Source organism: Saccopteryx leptura, chromosome 3, assembly GCF_036850995.1.
Source record: "Saccopteryx leptura isolate mSacLep1 chromosome 3, mSacLep1_pri_phased_curated, whole genome shotgun sequence".
In the NCBI taxonomy this organism is placed as follows: Eukaryota; Metazoa; Chordata; class Mammalia; order Chiroptera; family Emballonuridae; genus Saccopteryx; species Saccopteryx leptura.
Window position 1 is genome coordinate 284,936,032 of NC_089505.1, and position 24,332 is coordinate 284,960,363.

At 51.2% G+C, this 24,332-nt stretch overlaps 1 protein-coding gene and 1 long non-coding RNA gene across 4 annotated transcripts in view; one reads left to right on the forward strand and one right to left on the reverse strand.

The window, feature by feature from the left end:
• The window catches only part of GALNT14 (polypeptide N-acetylgalactosaminyltransferase 14), a 218,650-nt gene extending 202,290 nt beyond the window's left edge, over window positions 1-16,360 (forward strand). For 2 of the 3 annotated variants that reach the window (XM_066378574.1, XM_066378575.1), the window contains 4 exons: window positions 2,438-2,521; window positions 2,984-3,128; window positions 14,489-14,608; window positions 15,821-16,360. In XM_066378574.1, the coding sequence (XP_066234671.1) occupies window positions 2,438-2,521; window positions 2,984-3,128; window positions 14,489-14,608; window positions 15,821-15,979 (508 nt within the window). In that variant the 3' untranslated portion in view covers window positions 15,980-16,360. The remainder of the gene's footprint in view (window positions 1-2,437; window positions 2,522-2,983; window positions 3,129-14,488; window positions 14,609-15,820) is intronic. The other variant, XM_066378576.1, reaches the window with a different exon arrangement.
• Window positions 16,361-20,534: 4,174 nt separating this feature from the next.
• Window positions 20,535-21,864, reverse strand: LOC136397949 (uncharacterized). Its single transcript, XR_010749948.1, has 3 exons — window positions 21,411-21,864; window positions 21,156-21,294; window positions 20,535-20,826 (listed from the first exon to the last, which is right to left on the reverse strand). It is a non-coding gene; the product is annotated as an uncharacterized lncRNA (long non-coding RNA).
• Window positions 21,865-24,332: the final 2,468 nt, after the last annotated feature.

Here is a 24,332-nt window from a genome sequence, read left to right on the forward strand (position 1 = left end):
TCTGATAAGCTCCCAGGTGATACCGTGTTGCTAGTTTTAGGACCTCAACTCAAGGAGCAAGGCCCTAGGGCAATGGTTCCTAAAGTAGCCTGCACCTTGCGATCACCTGGGGAGCTTCCACACCTGCTGATGCCTCCACTCCACTCCCAGAAAGTTGATTTAGTCGGGGGTGTGGCCTGGGCTGTGGAATATTTTAGACACCCCCCCCCCCAGCTGTGATTCTAATGTGTGGTGTGGGAACCAGTGTTCTAGGGGACTTTGCCCTCCAGGTATCTCCACTCTGTCCCCAGTCATTCATCTCTTCTCTACTGCATGGTTCCCATCAAAGTTTGAACTTATTCAGCATCTTAACATCTTCAAAATGGAAAGAAAAGGAAGAGGAAGAACGAAAACACTGCAAAAACTCTCTTTCCACCCACCTTGGCTCACTACCCACACCCAGTCCTGGGCTTTTTCAGAGCCAAGCTTTGTGGAAAAGCTGCCTGCGTTTACTGTCTCCCCCCCCCCCCACCGTGATCTGAGGCCTGGCCCCCACCCCTTGACTGCTCCCTCCTGGCTCACCTGTGACACCCCAGGACCACATCCCATCAGTATGAGCCTCTCCCACCCCAGCCCCCTCTCGGCGCACCTCTGATCACTGGATTTCTATAGCTACTGTCTTGACTTCTGTCCTGCTGCTCAGGCCGCACCTTGGTCTCGTTCACAGCCTCGGTTTCCTCTTGCCACCCTTGTACGTTGGCCTTCCCCGAGGGGCTGTCGTAAGCCTTCTTACTGCACACCAGCCATTCTGTCTGGCACCAGCCATTGCTCTGTGCTGCTGCTACTCAGCTGTCTGTCTCTAACCTTGACCTTTCCGCTGAGCTCAAGTCCCTTATATCCAAGTATCACTGGATGTTTTTGCCTGGATGTCCCGTGGGCTCCTCCAACCTTGCTCCTCGCCCCGTATTCCCCATCTCAGTGAGAGCTATTCCTTGCATCCTGTTGCCCGAGTCAGAAACCTGGGTGTCAGCCTTACTGCCCCCTCTCCCCTCACGTTTCACCAGTCCCCACATCCTGGTAACGCTGCCTCATTCATACACTGAGCACCCTGGTCCCTGCTAACCACTGAACATCCATCATTTAAAAAAAAAAAGCCATTCCTGCCCCCCTGTTGCTTAGAGTCTGGTGAGGACGTGTGTTCAGGCTGTGTAGGAAGCCCTGGTGCTGGAGGAGCTGCTGGTGCAGTCCTAGGTGGCAGGAGGCATGGCTGGGACAGAGCAGGGCCAGGCTGTGTGGGTGCCCTGGAGGGACAGGGTGTAAATGGAACTCGGGCGGATGCTGGTGGTGCAGATGGAGAGAAGGGGAGGGACGTGAACCTGTCACTCCTCTCCATCCCCACCCCCACTTTTCTACCCAACATCATGATCAGTACCCGGGTTTCTACAGCTGCCTCCTAACTGCTCCTCCTGCCTCCAGCTTTGCCCCATTGAAGCTCTTCACCATCAGTAAGATGCTCTCCAAGTGCAGACATCATTACGTCATGCTCTGTTCGGAACCCATCAGTTACACCATTGCCCTTAAAATAAAGTCCCACCTCCTCCACAGAGCCTCGCCACACAAGACCCTATATGGGCTGTGTCTTCCTCTATCATCCCACTCATTCCCCCTTTCCGTCCCCCTGCACACGTATATTCTCACACACATATGTTCACCTCCTACGGAGCTGCTCCTGCCCACAGCACTCACTTCTTCACATGCGTTACTCTCTCGGCGAGTCCTGCCTCCACCAGGGCCCCGCCTCGCCCACTTCTTGGTTTATCTAGATCACGTCCACTTTTCCTTCAGCGTTACCACGTTGCCCACCGCTGATCTGACAAGCAAGGGCACACCCTGGAGGAGCTCCCACAGTCCCCACATTCACGGCGGGTTGTGATTATTTGTTTCATTACCTTTCTCTATTGCTTGGAAGCTTGTCGTTATATCCCACATTGGGCAAAATGCCTGGCACACAGTAGGTGTTCAATAAATATCTGATGAACAAATACATGACTAGGCCTTGGAACCAACCCAAAGAAGAGGACTCTTTGAGGCTGGGGTGGTTGGGGGTGGCATTTCGACTGCAGGATCCTAAGAGGGGTTTGTGAGTGAGTAGACTCAAGAGTCCCGATGGCGAATTATTACAACACGCTGAATGTTCTTAGAACCTTGTTTGCAGTCGAAACACCCCCAAAATTCGTTTTCAAGGTAAAGCACAAGTCCTTGGTGTCATTGCCGCACCACGGTGAGTATTGCTGTTTCCGTAGTTCTGCCTGGAGCTCTAGACGTCCCTCTTGGTTCGTTTTTCAGCATCCTCCCGAGAGATGTGGGCTCAGAGTGTGAGCACAGGTGGTGCTTTGTGCTTCCCAGCCTGGGGCCTGTCTCTGCCATACCTGTGTTCTGTCCTTCTGTCTGCCCCCAGCATCGAGAGCAGATTGGACCTGAGGAGGAATCTGCAATGCCAGAACTTCAAGTGGTACCTGGAGAATGTCTATCCAGAACTCAGGTATCTGCCCTACTGTTTGAGCCTTTAGTGGCTGCAAAGAGAGGCCCTCGGCTGACCTGATCTGGATAAGGACAGCTGTGGTCCACTGGATGAGGGTTTTTAAGTAGATAGAGGTCTGAGAAGTCCAAGTAGCTCCTCCTTATCCCTGAACCAGGAGTTGTATTGATCAGTAGCCTGAGCGACTGAGGTTAGCTAGGAACAGTATTTCTCAACTGCTGGGGTCTGAGCCCATGGGTGTGACCTGAGGACATAGACGTGCAGAAGCTGGCTCCATCCCACCCCGTGTAACCTGTGGCTCTTGAGTTTTCCCTGCTGCCTTGTTCCTGGGGATATCCTACTCCCCAGCAGAACCCAGGGCAGAATGCCCCTGCCATTCTCAAAACACTGCCCCTACCTCTTCAGCTGCTAGTGTTAAAACCCCAAGAGCCTCAGATTCTCATCTCTCCTGTGGCTTTCCTCTAGAGTCCCCAAGGATTCCTCCATCCATAAAGGCAGCATCCGGCAGAGGCACAAGTGCCTGGAGTCTCAAAGACACAAAAACCAAGACACGGCCAACCTCAAGTTAAGCCCGTGTGTCAAGATCGAAGGCGAAGATGCCGAGTCCCAGGTGAGTCCCAGGTGGGGACTTGTGAACATGTGCACAAACTCAGCCTCTGTCACCTGCTTTTATGTGACACCAGGTATCCAGTTATACCCTGAGCTCAGCAGCAGAGTAGGAGAAGCATGACTCCCCCTCCCTCGAGGACTGGGTTCACTGCTAGCTTTCCAAGGGTGTGGATGTTCTCTGAAAGGTGCCTTCCTTACCAGGCAACAGTGTGCCTACAGGAAATTGCCATTAAATTAGCAGTTCATGAGGCCCTGGCCAGTTGGCTCAGTGGTAGAGCATCAGCCTGGTGTGCAGGAGTCCCAGGTTTGATTCCCGGCCAGGGCACACGGGAGAAGCACCCATCTGCTTCTCCACCCCTCCCCCTCTCCTTCCTCTCTGTCTCTCTCTTCCCCTCCCGCAGCCAAGGCTCCATTGGAGCAAAGTTAACCTGGGTGCTGAGGATGGCTCCAAGGCCGCTGCCTCAGGCACTAGAATGGCCCTAGTTGCAGCAGAGCAACGTCCCGGATGGGCAGAGCATTGCCCCCTGGTGGGCATGCCAGGTGGATCCCAGTCGGGCGCATGCGGGAGTCTGACTGCCTCCCCGTTTCCAACTTCAGAAAAATACAAAAAAAAAAAAAATAGCAGTTCATGAGTAGGTCATCAGTGTCCATCCTGCTGGCAGTAACTGTGGACTGGGTCCGGCAGGGCCAGTAGGACAGCTACTCCCAAATATGAAACGCAAAGCAGAAAAGCATGCTGCTGGGTGACGCTACACCAGCACAAAATGCCCGCTCTGAATCTTGTTGCTGATTTCACCCTGACTTTCAGGTGGTGATATCAGATTTGCTAAAGCCATTACCATCCTCTGCCACCCCCATTGCTGCGCAGGGCCCTTGTGTGTCCCCATCCTGCCCTCACCAGGCCTGGGGCTGCCCCTCTGCTGTCCCTGCTTCCCCCAGGTCTAGAGGGCTCATGTTGCCCCTTCTCAGGAAGGCGTCCTGGTGTCTTAGTGGATTCATCAACATAGCACCCCCGTGTTCTGTGGGCCAGTGCTCTCCCCTCTAATGAGAGATCAGCCCTCTTAAAGGTCACTGCCAAATACATGGCCTGCTTTGATCACTGTGACATTTTGCCAGCCGGATGCATGAGAGTACAGCCATCTTATACACTGCCCTCTGGCGCTGGTGGCCGCATGGTCCCAGCTCTCCTGCATTTCCGTTCTCCCTGTCTCTGTTCTTTTTGCGGGCCCCCCTCCCCAACTCTCATGCCCTGACCATACCATGAGTATTCACCAAGGGTCTCAGGTCACTTCTTTTCCCTGTAACTGGTTTCGTGGAGATTTTATCCACGCTTCCAGCTTGGACAACCGCCTGTTTCACTGATTCACAAGTTCTGTACCTTCATCTGTGGATTCATCCATTCATTCTCTGCTAAGTGTGATGATGTTGACATGAAAGGCTAGGTTGCAGGCCTCCAAGGTCCCTCAGAGAATCTAATGCAGAAAGAGGCAAGGAAGCAGACATTCTGCTGTGAACTCTGTCCCGGATAGAGTTTCATCCTGGAGATACTCAACGTATGCATGAGAATCAGGGACATCTACCCAGGGGGCTTGGAAACGAGCTGCATGCTGAGAGATGAGTTGCCTCTGTCATTCCAATCCTGCATATCTCTCGTGGTGGCTCCTTTTCTCTCCCTGTTTCTGCAAGCGCCACCGTCACCTCTTCCCTCAGAATAGGTGTTCCTGGACCCTGCACTTGCATCTTTATGCCTGATCAGCATTCCCCAGTGTTCAGCCCTATTGACATTTTAGCCTTGACCCTTCCTTGTGGTTGGGCTATCTTGTGTTCTGTAGGCTGTCTAGCAGCATCCCTCTCCTCTCTCCACAAAACTGCCCTAGCTGGGAACCATTGTGTTAGATTATGGCCCTCGCCTCCATTCGCTGCCCTCACCCCCTATCTGGCGTGCGATCAGCAAATCATCATTCCCCATCTCAGTGCAGTCTCCAGGGGCTCCCCACTGTTTACCCCAAAAATCCACATTCTTGCCTCAGTGTTGGAAGCATCGCAGCGCCAGCCTCCACTGCCGTGACTTTTCTGAGAACCCTCTCTCTGCTCGGCAGGACACGGGAGGGGGCTGCCTGAGTCAGACAGGGAAAGGGAATGGAGGTGTCGATTTTGCTTTAGGTGTGGCAGCCTGGCTGGGAATGACACAATTTGCTCGAGTGGCATCTTGTAAAACGTTTTGAGTGGGTGACACACATTTCTTTCTTCTGAATCCGTGTGTGGGCGCTGCTCGTGGGAATCCCAGCAGCCAGAATGTTGTCGTCCCCCTTTCCCTGGGATGGGAGTTCTCTTGGTCTGTGTCCAGCACAGTGGAGGCTTTTCTGGGCCTCGATATCGTTGGCTGCCTAAGGAAGTGGGAGGAGAGGAGCCACGGGATCTTCGGGTCTTAGGGAGTGGTCCCCCAGCAGCCTGGCCCCGGGAGAGATCGCCAGGATGTTTATTTGGCCGGAGGGTCGTAGTACGCATCCCAGCTGACCTTCCAGTGGCGTGAGAAAGGGGAGGAAAAGCGGTCACCCGTGGGAAACTGAGCATGACCATAGTGACAGTGTTCGAGGGAGCAAAGGGTTCTTTTCTAGGAGATGGTGTCAAGCTGTCACTCCTCCCTGCCTTGGAGAGAGCGACTGGGCTTGGGGAACAGCCGTGTAAGTTGAGGGGAATGGAAGAACACGCTGACACAGGGAGACATTCAGTCTGTCCCAGTGACAACAGCGAGGGCCCGTGTTGCCCCGGCCACCTGGCTGCGTGCTAGGCTGCAAGGTGGGACCATGCTGGGCTAGACACGCCCCCTTCTAGAGGGTCCCATGGCCAACAGCAGGTCTGGGGCTCATGTCCAAGCCTTCTGAAGGTGGTAAACCCACTTTAGAAATCCACACAACTATTTCAGCTAGTACAGTTCCAACTGTGTGTGCGCGCGCGTGTGCACGTGCGGAATACACACCTTGTGGGGCTGACTTAGTTACCTTTCTCCTCTTTCAGTACTGCTCCTCCTTTCTGCATAAACTCACAGGCCTGTTTGCTTCCCACCCCTTTCTGCTAATGCCCCAGGGCATCAAGGGGTTCTGTCCTCTCCCCACTACTTTGCCTCTTCCTCCTACGTCTCTCTACTCGTCCTGCGCTTGGCGTGTCCAGAGGGAGTCGCATCTGCCCCTCGTAGGACTCGTACCTCCCTCTTTCCTGCTCCTACCTTCCTGTCTCTGAGCGGTCCTCTCAAGGAAGTGACACAAGAACCCTGTAAAGTAGGTACAGTATTCTTATCCACGGTTTCATCTTCCATTGTTTCAGTTACCTGTGGTCTAATTGTATTAAGTAGAAATTATCGGAAATAAGTTTTAAGTTGCGCCCTGCTCTGAGTAGCGTGAGAAAACCTAGGGCTATCCTACCTCGTCCCGGACGTGAGTCATCCCTGTGTCCAGCACACCCACGCTGTCCACACTCCCCTCCCACTAGTCACACAGTGACCCTCTCGCTTATCAGATCAGCTGTATGGTGTTGCAGTACTTGTTTTCAAGTAACCCTTTTACTGAATAATGGCGTCATAGCATAAGATGCTGGCAATTGGGATATGCCAAAGAGAAGCCATAAAGTGCTTCCTTTAAGTGAAAAGGTGTGTGTGTGTGTGTGTGTGTGTGTGTGTGTGTATATATATATATATATATAAACATATTATAGAAGGGTTCGGTACTGTTCAAGGTTTTAGGCATCCACTGGGGGTCTTGGACTGTATCTTCCATGGATAAGAGGGGCTACTGTATTACTATTATCCTAATTTCACAGATGAGGAAACCGAGGCCTGGAGAGATTATCCAACGTTACATACTAGTAAGTGATGGAGGCCCATTTGGAAAACTTGGCCACCGTGCCATATAGCTCTGTTATTGCTACTGTTGCCAGAATCATGGCTAGTTCTAGAACCTTTTTACTCAAATTTAATCACCGAAGGTATCTGTCCCTGAGATCCTCTTCCAGGTTATATTAAAACTATAAATCAGCTCCACTTTGACAGGTGAGATGGCAAGAACTTCTTCTTCTTGGCCAGTTCCCAGTGACAACCCAATGTGGAGGGAAACACAGGTCATACCCATGTCAGGACTGGGGAGGGAATGACCAGAAAGTGAGTCCCTTCCCCAGTACTGATGGGACCCAGGCAATGTAGGAATGGAGGCCACACTCAGGGGACTCCACCTCAGTCCAGGGGACTCTCAGAGCACTGGCTTCCAGCCTGGACTGCCCTCATTTTCTTCCCACCCCTGACTCTGTCCTGTCCCCCAGGATGAACTCCACGCCTGTATATCCATGCTGGGTCACTCCTCTCTAAATGGTCCTCCTTGAGTCTTCATATGTGCTAGGGACACAGTGCCCCTTGGGAGGACAGACCCAGGGGTGAGATCCACACAGGTTCTGAAATAAGTCTTGGGCCATTTGGGTGAGCGATTCCAGGCCCTAGACGCCTGGGGTGAAGGGGCACCAGAGTGTGGGAGCCAAGAGCTCTGAGTTCTGCTCCCGTCTGGCCACTCACTGTCCAGGTGGCATGTCACCAGGTGGCATGAGGTTCCTCGTTATTGAAAGGAGACTCTCAGACCATGTCTGTCCGCTGGCTCTGATGCTGGCTTGGGTCCCTGCATCACTGCCTGCCCCATTCGTCCTTCACCCTGCCTTACCTTCCTGTCTTGGCTGTCTTGTCAACCTTGGAAGCAAATGTTTAATCTGAGTGTGTATTAAAGATGTTGCAAACGGATGCCTTGGGTGGAAGGCAAGAGAAATATATCCTGAGTATGTAAACATGTGAAGCCAAGAAGCCTCCAGGTTAACAACTTTCCTCTTACCTTTACTGGATTCCCTAGAAAAGTATTTATTGGATTCCCTAGAAGGAAGACGGATGCACCAATCTAGTTGTTACCCCAATTTGAGGAAAGGGAAACCACACAAATTCAAAACTTCTAAGTGTGTTCTTCCACCTGGATCCCAGCAGTTCAGGCTCCTGGCTTGTGAAGTATGCATGCATGCACTTGGATACCCCGGGTGGGTGAGATGAACATAAAAGCTCTTCCCCCACACCTGGACTCACACTGGCACCTCCAGTGGAGTCTGCTGGTGGCATTGCCAGCATGTCACCTTTCCTGCCCGATACCATCCTTCCTCCCCGAGTTTTCTCAACACACCCTTGGGAGAGGCCCCATCGCAGCTGCCTCTCTAATGTCTCTGCTGGGAGGCAAAGCAAGGGCAGTTTTCTAAAGGAAAACCTCTCTCCATCATCACAGTCAACGTGTAGACGGTAACCAGCACTCACTCTGTGGCCAGCACCATTCTGGACATGTCTGTGTATTAACCCACTTACTCCTTACAGCGACCTTCTGCATAGGTACTGATTGCATCTTAATTTCTCACATGAGGGAACTGAGGTACAGAATTAAGTAACTCACCTACGTTTACAAGAGTTCATCAGCAGGTGGGCCAGGATTCTGGCCCCAGCAGGCAGTGCTCTTGGGTGACCCGTTAGGGAACCACATGCATCAAGAGGTCGGCTGGACTACAGTTTCGCTTGAACCCACTTGTTCATTCCAGACACCTTATCTGAAGATCTTCAAGGCTATATTCGATGGACTAGTGGGCTGCCCAATGTGGCCTTAGAGGTTCAAGGCCAACTGGTGGCCCTGGTTACTCTCCGCTCAGGTCCCATTTCACCAGGGAGGTTCCATCTCACCAAGAAGGTCCCATGTTCACAGTCTACCCTGGGGTCTGCTCCTGGTGTGACCCAGAGTCACTACTGACTTAGTAAGGAACTGTCTTCCATTAAATTATACCTACCTCCCAGCAGTAAGTATCTATGATGATTACATAAGACAATGTGAAGCACCTTGGACTGAAAAGTGCCTTGTAAGGGAGTCGGTTTGGCCATCTAGCCACAGCATAACGAGCAGTGCTGCCTCGCATTCAGTGTTTCTTCTCCATTGTTTACTATCTCCCATTCAGAAGAATTTTTGAGTGGGAATCTCGCCGCTATCAGTAAACACTGTGTTAATGAAAACACAGCCCCTTGACTCTTCTCTACTGGTGAATTTTTCTCTAGTCTCACTCAGCCACTTCTTCCCACGAGCTGTGAAAACACTCTTCCTCTAGCCTTTGCCAGGGACCAGGTGCTGGGTGAAGTGTTCCACATGCATTGTCTAATTTAATCTTCACACAACCCCATAAACCATGTCCTGTTATTACCTCCATTTCACCGACAGAGTAGGTGAGGCTTAGTTGACAGTGCTATGCAGGTCATTTACAAGTAACAGCAGAGCAGGGTCTGGACATAGACCCGCTGCCTCCAGAGAGCAAGCCCTTAAGGTTAGGTGAGGGTTTCTCAGCCTAAGCACTATTGCTGCTTTGTGCCAGATAAGTCTTTGTTGTGGGGACAGTTCTGTGCATTATAGGATGTTCAGCAGCATCCCTAGCCCTACCCACTAGACACCATTAACCACACATCCCCCCAACTAGTCATAATAATAATAATAATAATAAAGTCTTCAGACAAAGCCAAATGTCTTCAGGAAGTTCGACAGGGGCAAAATCCCCTTGCTGAGACCTGCTGCCCCAGACTGATTGTTTCTGGCCTCCTAGAGGTGACCCTGGACCATTCTAAGGTCAGCATCTGTGCCTGGGACCCCAGCACGTCGTCATGCCTGCCTCTCTCAGAACTTGGCTCCTTCAGTTCAGTTGTTTCCTCTTAGGGAATCTTTCATCTGCTCTTCCTTCCCATGCCAGACACCCCAGGCCTCCATCAGGAGTTCCCCTCTTCTAGGGGAACCCCTGCCCCTCAGCCCCTTATGAGCCTGTCCCAAAGGGGGCAAGACCACCCATACCACCTCCAGGATGGCCTCTGGGCTTTCTTTCCTGGGTATGGCTTTGCCTCTGTGCACTGGAGTGAGGGCTGTAACTTAGTCCCCCAGCTGGAGCCATCAGCAGAGGCCCAGCGCTCATCGATCGAGGCCAACCCAGGCTGATCAACCACGGCTGCCTTCCTGAATCCATTTCTGACTCCGGGATTTGTTTAATAAACCCATTCGTCACTGGCCATTCTGGGAAGTGTGACAGGCTGTAGGGAGGGAATCCGAAAACCCCTTCTTGCTCCCTGCCCCCGTCCCCACGCCCCTGTGTTCTGCTCCCACCCCACCACACCCCCATGTTCTGCTCCCACATCTCTCCTGCAGATGTGCCCCTCGAGCCATGTTCCTCTGGGAAATTGAGAGGCTGAATTATTTCAATGCCAGGAAAGCACCAGCTAATGGAAAGTCCACTTAGTGCAAAGGCTTTGATCCCTCTCTGTGCAAGACCCTTGGGTCCTGAGGTGGTTTCCTCAGACCCCAGCTGCAGGGGTGTGCCCTCTGCACACCTTCCCACAAGGAATCTGTATATGGGCTGTCTCAGCTGTCCAAAGAGCCACCCCTCCCCACGCCATCCTCAGCATTTCCAATGTTTGAAGACACTTAGACAGCAGTTTTCAACCTTTTTCATCTCATAGCACACATAAAATAATTGCTAAAATTCTGCAGCACACCAAAAAATAATAGTTTTTGCCAATCTCATAGAAAAGTAGGTATAATTTTTATTGACTTACAAAAAAATAATAATAATAGTAATCACCTACCATTTTTGCTCCAAAGTGACTTTTTAAAAAATCAGATGCTTAGCCTGACCTGTGGTGGCGCAGTGGATAAAGCATCAACCTGGAAATGCTGAGGTCGCCGGTTCGAAACCCTGGGCTTGCCTGGTCAAGGCAGATATGGGAGTTGATGCTTCCAGCTCCTCCCCACCTTCTCTCTCTGTCTCTCTCTCCTCTCTCTCTCCCTCTCTGTCTCTCTCTCTCCCCTCTAAAATGAATTAAAGAAAATCAGGTGCCTATAATTGAATATAAGGATATTTGGTAACAAGAATTATGCCAGATACAACCTAATTATGCAATGTGTCCAATAAGATGCAACTCTATTATATGACCTCTATATTTATGGTTCAAGGCGCCATTCACACCGACGGCTATCGTTGTGCTGGCTGTTGTCATTTTTTTATTTGGCATTTTTTATTTGGCAATCTAAGGGGGAAAGAGGTCAGTGCTCCTGACTGCATAGTCAGGTATTGTGTGTTTTAAATATTCTCGCAGCACACGCCAGTTGAAAATCGCTGCCCTAGAATATTAAAAAAGAAGAAATGCCAAAATGGGCTTTCAGAAATTATGGTGTATTTGTTGTTGTTGAACCACTTAATGCTTTACACGTTAAAAAATACAAAGCCAGTGTACAGTGGTGATCATAATTGCAGCGTTATTGTTAAAATGCTGTCATGGCTTGCCCAGGTGGTGGTGCAGTGGATAGAGCATCAGACTGAGATGCAGACCCAGGTTTGAAACCCCAAGGTCGCCGGCTTGAGCGTGGGATCACAGACATGACCCCATGGTCACTGGCTTGAGCCTAAAGGTTGCTGGCTTGAGCAAGAGGTCATTCACTCTGCTGTAGCCCCCCAGTCAAGGCACATATGAGAAAGCAATCAATGAACTACTAAGGTGTTGTGATGAGGAATTGATGCTTCTCATCTTTCTCCCTTCCTGGCTGTCTGTCCCTAGCTGTTCCTCTCTCTGACTCTCTCTCTGTTTCTGTAAAAAATAAATAAATAAAATGCTATGGCATGATTCATGGCAAGCTGTGTGGTGGGGTAATGGGACAGGGATGCCCCTCATCTTTCCACATTGGTGACTGTGTGTTTAGCCTCCTTTCTAGACAATGGCAGAAGTCTACAGTTGAGGCCAGCTGTAGGCAGGCCTGGGCAAATGACTCCCCGGCAGCCCTGCCCTTGAAGCTGGGTCCTGGGCCCTTTTCTCTTTTACCAACAAAGCAAGGAATTCTCTGGGCAATACCCAAGACCTACTTCCACCTTCTAGATCAACTCTAGACATCTAGGACACTGAATCCCTCACCCAAGTACCCTGAGTCTGATCTAGGACCTGCATGGATCTCACCTCTGGTCGGTCCTCCCGAGGGCAGGCTGTGTTCCTAGCGCACACTTAAAGGGGAGTGGCCCAGCATGGGTCTGCAGCCATGGAGTTCACCCTGGGGGACAGTGCAGAGCTAGGGGAGGAAGGAAAGGAGGGCATCCCAGACCGGAAGCCAGTGCTGAGTGTCCCCTGGTCTGGTGTGGAGTCCCCCAAGTATGGGCCTCCATTCCTATATCAGTACTGGGGAAGAGACCCACTCTCTGGTCATTCCCTCCCCAGTCCTGACATGGGTGTGACCTGTGTTTCCCTCCATATCAGGTTGTCACTGGGAACTGGCCAAGAAGAAGTTCTTGCCATCTTACCTGTCAAAGTGGAGCTGATTTATAGTTTGAATATAACCTGGAAGAGGGTGTCAGGGACAGATACCTTCAGTGATTAAACTTGAATTAAAGGGCTCCAGACCAGCCATGACTCTGGCAGCAGCAGCAGCAATAGCGGACTCTGGTTAACCTCTCTGAGCCTCACTTTTCCCACCTGTAAAATGGGGATAATGATAGCTAGCTGATCCGATTCTCATGAAGATTAATCTCTGTAAAGCTCCCGGAACAGCCCTGGCACACAGGAAGTGCCCCATGCATGTTAACCGTCACCAGCGGTAACACCCTGGTTTTGCGTCGCCTCTGTGCATGCAGACGTCTCTCCCCTTTCAGCTCGTCCTGGAGGAAGGCAGGGTATGCGAGGAACGGTGCTGTGCACAGGCCAGAGGAGAACTTCTTGATCTGTCTCGAGGAGGACGCTTTGCAACTTTTTACTGTAATAATTTTCAAATATATGTAGATATAAAAATATATAGATGGACGCGTATAAGGAACCCCCATGGACCCATCCCCAGGCTCGGAGAATTCTCAAGTCAGGGCAGCCTCGTTTCATCTGTGTTTCCATCCACTGCTCGTGGGGTACTTTCTGGTCTAGGTCTTCTTCCAACACCAGCAACTTGAAAAGGGACCAAAAAATCCATAGGAAGGACCCAATTCTAGGGGACAGAGGCTCTCACTGGGCTAATGGCCTCATCCAGGCGTGAGGGACAGGGGAGGGTCCCAGATCAGGAGGGGCAGCAGTCAGCATCCATGTAGTCCTAGGGACAGCAGAAGGACCCAAGCCTGTGGGAAAAGAGGAGGAGCAGGTCAAGTCACAGACATTGAAGATATCAGCAGACAGTGGAGGTCAGGGGAGGGCCAGGCCAGGAGGGGGCTGTCATGAGCTAGGGGAGGGCAGAGCAACGGGCAAGTGAGCACTGTGTCGGCTTGTGGGACGGAGGGTGCTAGTGCAGTGGCTGGCCAGCCAAGGATCAGTGGCCAGTGAGTGGCCTGGTCTGGAGGCTGAGGCTCAGCCAGTTAGCAGGGGTGAGGTGGAGGAGAAGGGGACCAGCCCCTAATGGGCACCCAATTCTGCAGCTCCCCCCAGCGCATCCAATTCAAGAATCACTCTCTTGCCCCACGATAGAAGCAAAGGGCAGATCTCCCCATTTCTCAGCCTGGGCAAAAGCTCTTGGAAGTTCACATTTTGACATTATTATGCCAGTACTTTCGCCCCCTGATTTAGGAACTATGGAGTATGTGGGCTTCTTCTTCAGCAGTTAGTTGCTCTCTGATCTCTAGCACTCTGGAGGAAATAGGTGGAGGAGAATTTCCTGGTAATGAACATCTTTTTTTTTTTTTTTTTGTCATCAGAACTCTGCTTTTGTCTGATTTCTCAGCTCCTCTCCCTGCAGAAGCCCAGGGGCCGAGTGATGTAACCTGCGTGAGTGCTGGCGTGCCTGTGCCCCCTGGAACAATTTTATTCCTCATGCTCCTCTGTGCTCCTCTTCCACTACCTCCCTAGGGATGGTTCGTTCCCTTCTTTCCTCCATCTGCCTCTTGTCATAATGCTCATGTTCTCAGAACACTGAGTTAGACTTCTTTTCAAAAAGAAGGGACTTTCTGAAGACAGCTGGGAGACTGACCTGCCAGGAAGCTGCTAGAAATGTCGAGTGTGGGGAACAGACACCTATCCAGATAGAAACGAGACCACGCAGCTTGGCTGGGGTGTTGTTCAGCTCCAGGGGTGGCGTGCGTGCCCCAGGCCCGTCCGCTTCAAGACTGGGATGCAGACGGCAGAGCGGGTGGGACCACAAGTCTCCGGCTCTTCAGTAGCGTTTTCCAAGGTGGCCTTCTTGACAAATGATATCAGCTAGGTCCCCCATTGCTTTTTACCAAGACGTGTTACAGTATCACATGTGGGCACAGCAGTATCCCACCAGCGGTGGCTTCTAAGAATTCTAACGTGACCCTTTCTGGCCTCTTCCCCTTCAGATCTGGGCCTTCACGTACACCCAGCAGATCCTGCAGGAGGAGCTGTGCCTGTCAGTCATCACCTTTTTCCCTGGTGCCCCGGTGGTCCTTGTCCTTTGCAAGAATGGAGATGACAAACAGGTGAGTGTGCAGGGGGCCCACCCTGAGGCGTGGCCACCTTCAGTCATGTGACAGCCTGTGTAAGGCTATGTCTCTTACGCAGGAAGAGGGAGGGACTGTGGAAGAGAAAGTGTTGCAATGAAAGAGGTCCTTATGTTTAGGAGAGGGACCCAGTGCTGCCTCTATGCCCTCGTGGTGCCAGCAGCAGTGGTCAGCTTCGCCACACGAGAGCCTTGACCTTGTAGGACCCCAGCATGCACATGTGTCTTACACTGTCCTGTCTTGCTTCAGTGCCCACCTGGGATCTCAGAGCAGGAGAAGACTGGCACAGAGCCTTCAGGGCACAAGGATAAGCAAGGCTCAGACCTTTGCCTTCGGGGCCTTGGGCCCTGGCAGGATGTCCACCACGTCCTGGCACTCTGGGTGCCCATGCCCATTCCGCCAGCGGCAAGGTGTTGGCTCCACTCAGTTCCCTGCCGGTGGGGTATTGCCATTAGAGAAACTGAGATTCAAATGCCCGTTTTATGTCCCACTGGCTGTGTGACCATGGCAGGTAACTGGATCTCTCTGAGCTTCAGTTCCTTCTAGGAAGTGGAGTTGATGTTGCCCACTACATGGGGTAGCAGTGTAGAGAAATGAACTGAGCTGGCCCATGGCACCTGGTCAGTGGTGATTCCCCTGTATGTGCTCATTCACTCACTGCTTGTCACGCAAGGTGGCACCTGGGAGGCAGCAGCATGAGATCCCCACTCTCCGCCTGGGTCCCCATGTGCCAAAGCACTTTGGAGGGGTTTACATCCTGCCCAGAGTTCCACCCCCCCCCCCCGACCCCTCCTGCATCGCTGTCCGCCTGCTCACGCCCACGTCTCATGACCATGCAGACACCGAGTGAAGCTCATTTCTTTGGTTGTTGCTGTGACTAACTCGCTTCACATTTTCTGGCCTATTGCTTGGAAGGTTATTCCCTTCTAATGAGTTTTCCTAGCAAACATATTGATTTTACTTTTACTTTTTTTTTTAAATCCGATTTAAAAAAAAATAACCAACAACAATACCTGGCAAAGCAATTAGTTGCAGCTTTATTTCTCCATGAGACCATGAAGTCAAGTCTCGAGACGACCCTAGCCCTGTGGTTAAACATTTCTGATTCTGCTGGAGCTCCTCACATTATTGCTAGGACCCGGACCTAGCCACAGAATCCCGGTTCATCCTCTCTCCTCTCCGTCTTCTCAGCGATGGACCAAGGCTGGCTCCCGCATCGAGCACGTGGCATCTCACCTCTGCCTAGACACAGACATGTTTGGTGATGGCACTGAGAATGGCAAGGATGTCGTTGTCAACCCATGTGAGTCCTCACTCATGAGCCAGCACTGGGAGATGGTGAGCTCTTGAGGATCCATGCCGGACCCAGCGGGGGCCGTGGGGGTGGCACTTCCCCCGATGAGAACCAGCTTGGAGATCAGCCCATGACTACTGCAGACGCCCTGAACTGGAAGGTGGAGGCAGAGCCCCCCGGGGCAGAAGCAGCTGTCTCAGGGAAGATGAAGGAAAAGCTTACCAGCCAAAAGGGGCTCTGAGACAGCTCCCACATGTTCTCAACGCCGTGAAGTTCCAGTCCTGGCCGGTTTGCCCCCAGTTGGTGTCTGGAGACAGAGACCTCATGGGAAGTGTTCATGTTGTTCCCTTTCTTACACAAGAGGCCGGAGACAGAAGCCTTGTCACTAGACAGGGTTAAATTGAAAGATGAAGAGTGAAGGTTGTTTTCCAAACAAATAAAGGAACCTTGGAAGTTTTCTGTATGTCTCTTACTTTGTTTTTGTTTATCTTGGGGCTGGGCAGAATTCTCCACTGAGCGGGCACCCGAGGGCTCTGGGGTCTGGGAGCAGGGGCACAAAGCAGAGAAACAGGGAGGGGGAGCCCTGGGCTGCACTGACAGGCCGTGTGACCCTTAGACCTGTAACTTCACTGGCCCTTCATTTCCTGGTATGTCAGGTTGGGGAGTAGGAGCTCATCGGTGGTTCTCACTCAGCGGACACAGTCTGTCTCGTTTGGGGAAATTGTTTCCATTCGGGGCCTCTAGGTTCTGCCTGTGGAGATCCCGCTTCAGTGGGTCCAGGGTGGGGTCCAGGTCTCTCAGCTGATTCCAGTGTCCCTCCCTGGTTAGAGTCACTGCCCAAGATGGCTCTGTGGGCACTTATGGCCTTAGAGTCTGCACTAATGTAAAGGATATCTTACTCTAGCCTGAGCAGGTGGTGGTGACACAGAGGATAGAGTGTCCCAACTGGAACACGGAGGACCCAGATTAAAAAACCTGAGGTCACCAGCTTGAGCGCGGGCTCATCAGGCTTCAGCACAGGCTCACTAGCTTGAGCGTGGGATCATAGACATGACCCCATGGTCACTGGCTTGAGCCCAAAGGTTGCTGGCTTCAAGCCCAAGGTTGCTGGCTTGAGCAAGGGGTCACTCGCTCTGCTGTAGCCCCCCGGTCAAGGCACATATGAGAAAGCAATCAATGAACAACTAAGGTGCTGGAGCGAAGAATGGATGCTTCTCATCTTTCTCCCTTCCTGTCTGTCTGTCTCTGTCTCTGTCAAAAAAAAAAAGAAAAAGACTATATTACTATAATCAGTTCCCGTTGTGCTCTGGGTCAAGTGGTCCATTCTTATTAGCTAGAGTTTAAGAGAAGAACAAATCTGTATTACTTAAAAGTTCCCTAGCCATGCCTGTACCTTCTCTACAAAGGTAAGTTCGCTACATACTAAATAGTGACGATCTTAGTTCTATTGCTAAGTAACAAAGTACCTCAAAGTTTAGCAGCTTACAGCAATACCCATGTATCATCTAATGGTTTCTATGGAACAAGAACTTTTGCAGAGCGTCACTGGGTCCCCTGCTTCAGGGTGACTTAAGAGGCTACGATCGAGTTGGCTGGGGCTGCAGTCATCTCAAGGTCCAACCGGGGAGGGTCTGTCCCAAGCTCACTCAGTGGTTGTTAGCAGACTCGGTTCCTCGCGGGCTGTGGCCAGAAGCTTCCCTCTGTTCCTTGCCACATGGGGCCCTTCAAGGCAGCCTGCTGCACCAAAGCAAGCCAGCCAGGAAGACACATGAGCCAGCAAGGTGGGAGGTCTTTCTCACCTGATTGCACAAGTTACTTCCCACCACTTTGCCCCATTCTGTGTGACAGAAGCAAGTCAGTAGGCCCATCCCACGCTCAAGGGGAGAGGATTACAGAAGAGGGCAGATACTGGGATGTTGGGCTCATTGGGGACCCTTGTAGAATCCGTCTACTACGGTAACTATTACAACCCAAGATAGGTGTCCACCAGCCTTCAGTGATTGGCAGATGTTCAAGGTCATCATTATAAAATGCATGGCTGTCGTCGACTGCAGACGTGGAGAGCAGAGGGCTGAGTGTACAGGCCCCGAATCTCCCCTGGTGGTTGTATTTATGCGATCCTCCTCTTGCCTTTGCTTGTTATACTTTGGCTCTTTTGTGGGACTATTTCGGTCCCCACTGTGAAAAGGAGAGGAGGTCGAGGGATTAAAGACATCTGTAGGGGAAGATGTTCTGATGGCTCCTCGAGCTATGTGTCCATGGCATTTAAGCCAGCCTTGAAGAGAAGAAAGAACAGAAAGGTTCATCCGTGCCCTTTTCCCTAAGTAGCGACACAGGCACTGCACTACAATAACTGAAGGAGCTGGCATTGTCCTCATCTGCTTCCTCGTGTCCCTCTGTGTCTGTGCTGTCCCTGTGTGCCCTGGTGGCGGGAAAGCTGTTTCTTGCCTTGCGTTATTCCCAGTCCTGGGCCAGGCCCATCACTCAATGAATGTTCTCCTAAATGGATGATTGCAATAACTATTCCATCCCCAAGAGGAAGCGACTTGCATTTTACTACCCCCAGAAGTGAAAGTGAAGGTGGCTGCAGGTCTGCCTGGAGCACCCAAGGAAATGGGGAAACAGGAGGGGCTGTCTCTGCCCCAGGGGGGCAAACGTTTGTATCTCAGCTGCTTTCCATGAGGCAGGGGACCTGCCACTCAGGGATCCCGCTGACCTCTTACTAGCAAAGGACCATGGGGTTCAAATGAAGAGGTGCTGTGAGGATGTGGAGGGTGACCTGCTAGTGGAGGTGTGGATGGTGCACACGGGAGCTGCTGGCTGTGCGTCTTCTCTTGTATTTACTGAAATCTAATTGACATGTAACCTTATATTAGTTTCATGTACAGGGGTGTGCATCCTAAGGCCTCCTTAGTGGAAACTACAGGTTAAAAACTCGGATGATGCAAGCAGAAGTCACTAGAATTGTGTCTACTAAGCTTAACTGTCTACTAAGCTTAACTGTCCACTAAGCTGATGGTGGTGAAACTGAAGCAAACCTCAGCCAATCCAAGACAAAGCTGATGATGATGCCTTGATAGGACAAGTGGCTGCTCCAGTGTGGGCTGCCTGTGGCCTGCACACATACAGCAAAGTAAATGTGACCTGGTGGGCAGGTGTTTTGTGTGGATGCTGAATTAGTGTTCTCAGTCAACTCTGGTCATTGAGTTTGCTGAATTTTCATAACCCAGAATAAATAGCTCAGTGGGCCACCAGGACTTGTGGGGAAAGCAGAACTTATTCATATAACATTGATCTATGAAAACAAAAAGAACCTATACCCTTCATATTTTTAGGGCTTTCAAGATTTAGACCCCAAATTGAGCTTGAAGAGTCACCACTGTGGAGCAGTCTCACCACACTGCCAGGTGAGGAGGTGACCAGATGTGGCAGAAACTCCCTTACCCGGGAGCCCATCTGGCTGATGGGAACAGATGTGAACAATATGGGCTCCTATGTATCTTAATTGCATGGTGTGCAAATTAAATGAAAGGGAATTTATCCATATGCATGTGTGTATACACATGCATGTGTGTGTATGTGTGTGTGTGTGTGTGTGTGTGTGTGTGTGTGTGTGTGTGTTTACTGGAAAGAAGAGGGGCAGGGGCCTCAGGTACTCTCTATGTCTGGAGTAGACTTGAAGTGATGATGGTGTTGAACGGAGGAGCAGAAAGGGGACTTTAGGTAATTCTGGGGCCAGCACAGGTGGCCAAGACAGGCGCCATGTTGAATCTGAGACTCCCTTAGTTTGTTTTCTTAAGTACTGTGTAGTTTCTCTGTGTGAGCTCATCTTCTGCTGTAGTTATTTCCTCTGGGCCCTCTAGTCATGGAGGCATGCCTCAGGAAAGGGTCGTGTTTGCCTCTGTGGGGTTCCATTGATTTCAAACCGATGTGTACATTGATTTCTCCATTTGCGGTTTCTGCATGGTGGGGCTGTGATGCGAATTTAGACCCCCACATCTATGCTCCGCACAGGTTTGGAGTTTGATCTTTCACAGATGATCTTTTCCCTACCCAAACTGTCACCCAGCGAGGTGGGGACTATCTAGCCCTCTAGGCACCCAGCTCTGACGTCAGCTCGCACTTCTGGGCCCAGCCACGGTGAGGCTGTGGTCTTCAGCGTCGGTCCTTGCTTGGGTGTTCGAAGCCCAGCCCCGACTACACACACCTGGCTGTGTGTAATCAGCTCTGACTCTCCACAAGAGCTTTTAATTCCCAGTTGCTTTTGGAATCTGGAATTCTTCCTTTCATCCTTTCGAGTGCAGCAGTGATTTCAAGTTGTTTTTATTACATTTTATTCAATATTTATATGTATATGCGGGAGGGGCGCCTCCCTGTCAGCTCAGACCAAAATTCCTTACTGCTGTAATTGGCTGTCACCACTGTCTTTCCCACGGCCTGTGGGACCATACCTTAGTGTAGACACTCCATACGTTTCCATGAATAAGTGAGAGAAGAAGCCTGTGCTGCTTTAGTACCTCTTCCTAATTACCCCCTGGCTACAGCTGTCAGACATTAGAGTTTTAAAAAGACAGCAAAGGCGCAGAAGCAGAGGACCGAGAAGACAAATTTATAACAATGAAACCTCGTTATAACACACATAGATTTAGAGATCACGCATATTTTACTTCATAATGACAGCGTTTCATAGTGAAAGTGCTAACTGGAAAGAGCCGTCAGTAATGGAAATCTTTAATACCGCAGCAGAGCCCAGCGCGGGAGAATCTGTTCTCATCAACTCTGAGGGGTGGTGATGAGAGGGACGGGGAGCACGCACGGCTCATCTGCAAGCTTCTCGGCCATATTCTCGGGCGCCCGGCAACCTGAGTCCCGGCTGGCCTTCCGGGAGAGGGTTCCCTTTTACCTGCGGTCCACAGTAGTTTACCTGCAGCAGAGTAAACCCTTCCCTCCCCCACCCCACACACTGAGCTGCTGTCCCCCATGTCCCGGGAGAGACCCAGTGGTTCCTCTGGCATGTGACAACACCTAGGGCAGCCGCTGGCATGCCGAGGATCACAGAAGAGGTGTGGAGGTGAGAGGGGAGGTTGAACAGCTGTGTCCACGTGGGAGCCTCTGGGACATTGCAAAGCCGTGGGTGGGAACCTCATCTCCCCGACATGCAGAGCCGACCTCCCGAGCTCCCCGGTGGTCTAAGGTCTCAGGCAGCCCGACCCAGATTAACAAAATCCGAACCTCCAGACACTTTCCCCATTTGCCACGGAGCCGCCTAATTTAATGAAGTCGTCACAGCGCGAACCTCGGGGCTGATTGGAAAAGGACTCGGGCACGACATTAGTTCACAGCAGTCGATGGCATCATTTTCCTTTCACAGCTTTCCAATGGGAAATAATAAAACAAAATTACAAACATAATGAAGAAAGAAAGGAGGAGAAAAAAAAACCCCTTGGGTGAGAGACACGTCCTCTGTGCTGTGACAGGGCTGGTTACCTTATTCATTTGAGCCAGTAAATATCACCTGGCTTCTCTCTGCCGGAAGGAGCTCAGGAAGCCTCCACCGGCCGCTGAAGATAACGGGCTGCCATAACTCACTGTCCAGCGCAGGGAGGAGCGGTCAGCGCCCTTGCAGAAGGCCCGCTGGAAGGCCGGAGAAATCCCAGCCTCCGGGAGCACAGCCCCGGCCCCCGGGGCAGCCACGGTGCTGAGGAGAAGGGCTGCCGGTGGTGATGTCAGGGCAAGCTGGCGGAGGTGGGTGGGCACTGCGAGTCCCTTCCTTGGGGAAGACGGAGTGACTTCCCAGCGGGGCTTCACCCACCCCTGGGACGGAGAGAAAGCAGTGGGCTCCTGTCCCCATCTGCTTCTGCAGGGTACTTCTGTGCAACCAGGTGCACCGACAGCCAGAGGTTAAATCGGAGTCAACAGAGAAACAAAGCCCTTTTCCAAAGCTGCTCCCATTCACAGCACTGAGGTGTAAGATCCTGGGCAGCCCACTCGGCGGGGCCTTTTATTCTGTTCTGCAAGCCTGTCCTTCAGCTCAAGGATGCCCGGCTCAGGCTTGTCCCCACTACGAGGGGACTGACCTTCATTCCACCCAGGCCCAAATTCCTCCCCTGCCTTGTACTGAAAATAACCTTTCTCCTCTGTTGGCGTGGAGTTGGAGGCCATCTGGAACGAGCTCGCTCTTTCCCCAGAAGCCTCCTCTGAGGCCAGCCCCTCCACACTAACTGAATAGTATCCCAGTTTCTCCGACCCTGACGTGCAGAAGAAACACCTTCCCTTGAGCCTGGTCCCCCCTTTTCTTTTTCCTGTGACCAACAGACTCCTCTAACAGGAGTCAGTCACATGGACTTCGGTTCAGATCCTGGCTCCTCCAGTTTCTCGCCGTGTGACGGGGGCGAATGACGTCTCGTAGCTCCTCTCCCGATGGGGCTAACAGTCATGCTAGCTCATCATTTTAGTGTGAGATTCAATGTGTGTGTGAGAATAGACAACGGTTTTGGGAGACTGCAGTGGTGGGTGTGGGAGGGGAGGAGAGACGGGAGAGGAGGTGGAGCACGGTGGGAAATGGCCTTCGTGGCAGGTGGTCCTGCTCTGCTTACCGAGCAGGTGTCTTCATGGTCCCACACTGGATTGTTCTTTTTGAGTATCTGATAACCAGGCTTAATTAGTAAAACATTTTAGACACACAAAGAAGAATAGTAACTTAGCAACCACTGACACGGTGCTTACCCTGTGCTCGGCATTGTTCTAAGAGCTTTAAAGAATTTAACTTAGTCAATCTTCATGAAAACAGTAGCTAGATAATGATAACTGCTACTGTCATCCCCATCTTACAAGCGAGTAGCTTGAGGGTAGAGAAGGTTATGTAACTTGCCCAAAGTCACAGAACTGGTAGAAAGAAGTGAGACTCAAATCCAAGAAGTTCACTCCAGAGTTCTGGGTTCATAACCACTAGGCCAGGGGTCGGGAACCTATGGCTCGCAAGCTAGATGTGGCTCTTTTGATGGCTGCATCTGGCTCGCAGACAAATCTTTAATAAAAAAAATAATAACGTTAAAAATATAAAACATTCTCATGTATTACAATCCATTCTTTTCCTACCGCTCATGTTCATGGTTGCGGGTGGCTGGAGCCAATCACAGCTGTCCTCAGGGACAACACCAAATTTTTATTGGATAATGCGTAAGGTACACGGGTTGTTGTATGGCTCTCATGGAATTACATTTTAAAATATGTGGCATTCATGGCTCTCTCAGCCAAAAAGATTCCTGACCACTGCCCTAGACTGCTGCTTCTCACATCAAAGATGGAATAATGAACGTATGTTCTTGCCAGAAAGAAAATGCTGCAAATACAGGGAAGTCCCTGGGGCGAAACTCCCTACTGGGCTGACTTTTCAAATCAAAGTAAATAGTTCTGCACCTTTAACAACTGGTTAGCCACCCCAGTGCTCAGATATATTCGCTCATGAGCCATTTGTTACGTGAGGAACTAGCATTTCGTGAACTACTGTTATATGCCAACTATATGCTCAGGTGGTTTCCAATCACTATTTTACTGAATGCTTACTGCACGCCATGAGGTAGATGTATGTTACCCTGATTATTTTACAGATGAGGAACGTGAATCTCAGAGAAGTTCAATAACTGGTCAAGGTGGCCCAGCTGATAGGTGGCAGAGCCTCTTCTCAGTGACGATGCTGCCTTGCAAAGTACATGGTGATCCAGCCCCCAAATGTATACATAAATCACTAAGCAATGAATATTTATTAGGCACCTGTTACATGACAGGCACGGTGCCCAGAGCTGGCCACCAGTCCTTGCCTTCAAGGACAACAAGCGGAGGAGAGAGCCGGGTTTTATTTTGGAGAGTCTGGCGGGAGGAGGAGAGCAGAGTGGAAGGGAGGACGTGCTGGGTGTGATCACGGCTGTAACAGAGGTCATGAACCCAAGGAAGGGGATGGAAAAGCGTCATACAGGATGAGGTGGCCGAGTTGTAAGGCTGATAGGACAATAGGAAGGAAGAGTGGAGTTCCAGACCCAGAAGCCCACATTTGCTTCTCCACACTGTCTTTGAGAACCTGGCTCAGCCCAGGCAAATATGATGGAGGCGTTATCTTTATGAACTTCCAAAGGTTGTTTTGATGTTGGATAAGAACATGGGACTAGAGGAAGGCTGAACCATCCCCTAGAAAGCTCTTTCCAGACTCCCCAGCAGGAGGGATGCTGGGAGGCTAGGCGTCCCCTCTGGGTCCCTGTGGTACCCTGTGTCCTCATGGAACACTTGTGTCTCCCTTTCCTTCTGTGGGAACAGCACCCTCTGCACCGCTGACCAAGCACTTGGTGACCTGCACGTCCTCTGTTGATGTGTCTGCTTCCACCCACCTTTGTTTGTAAGCGTCTCACAGAATGG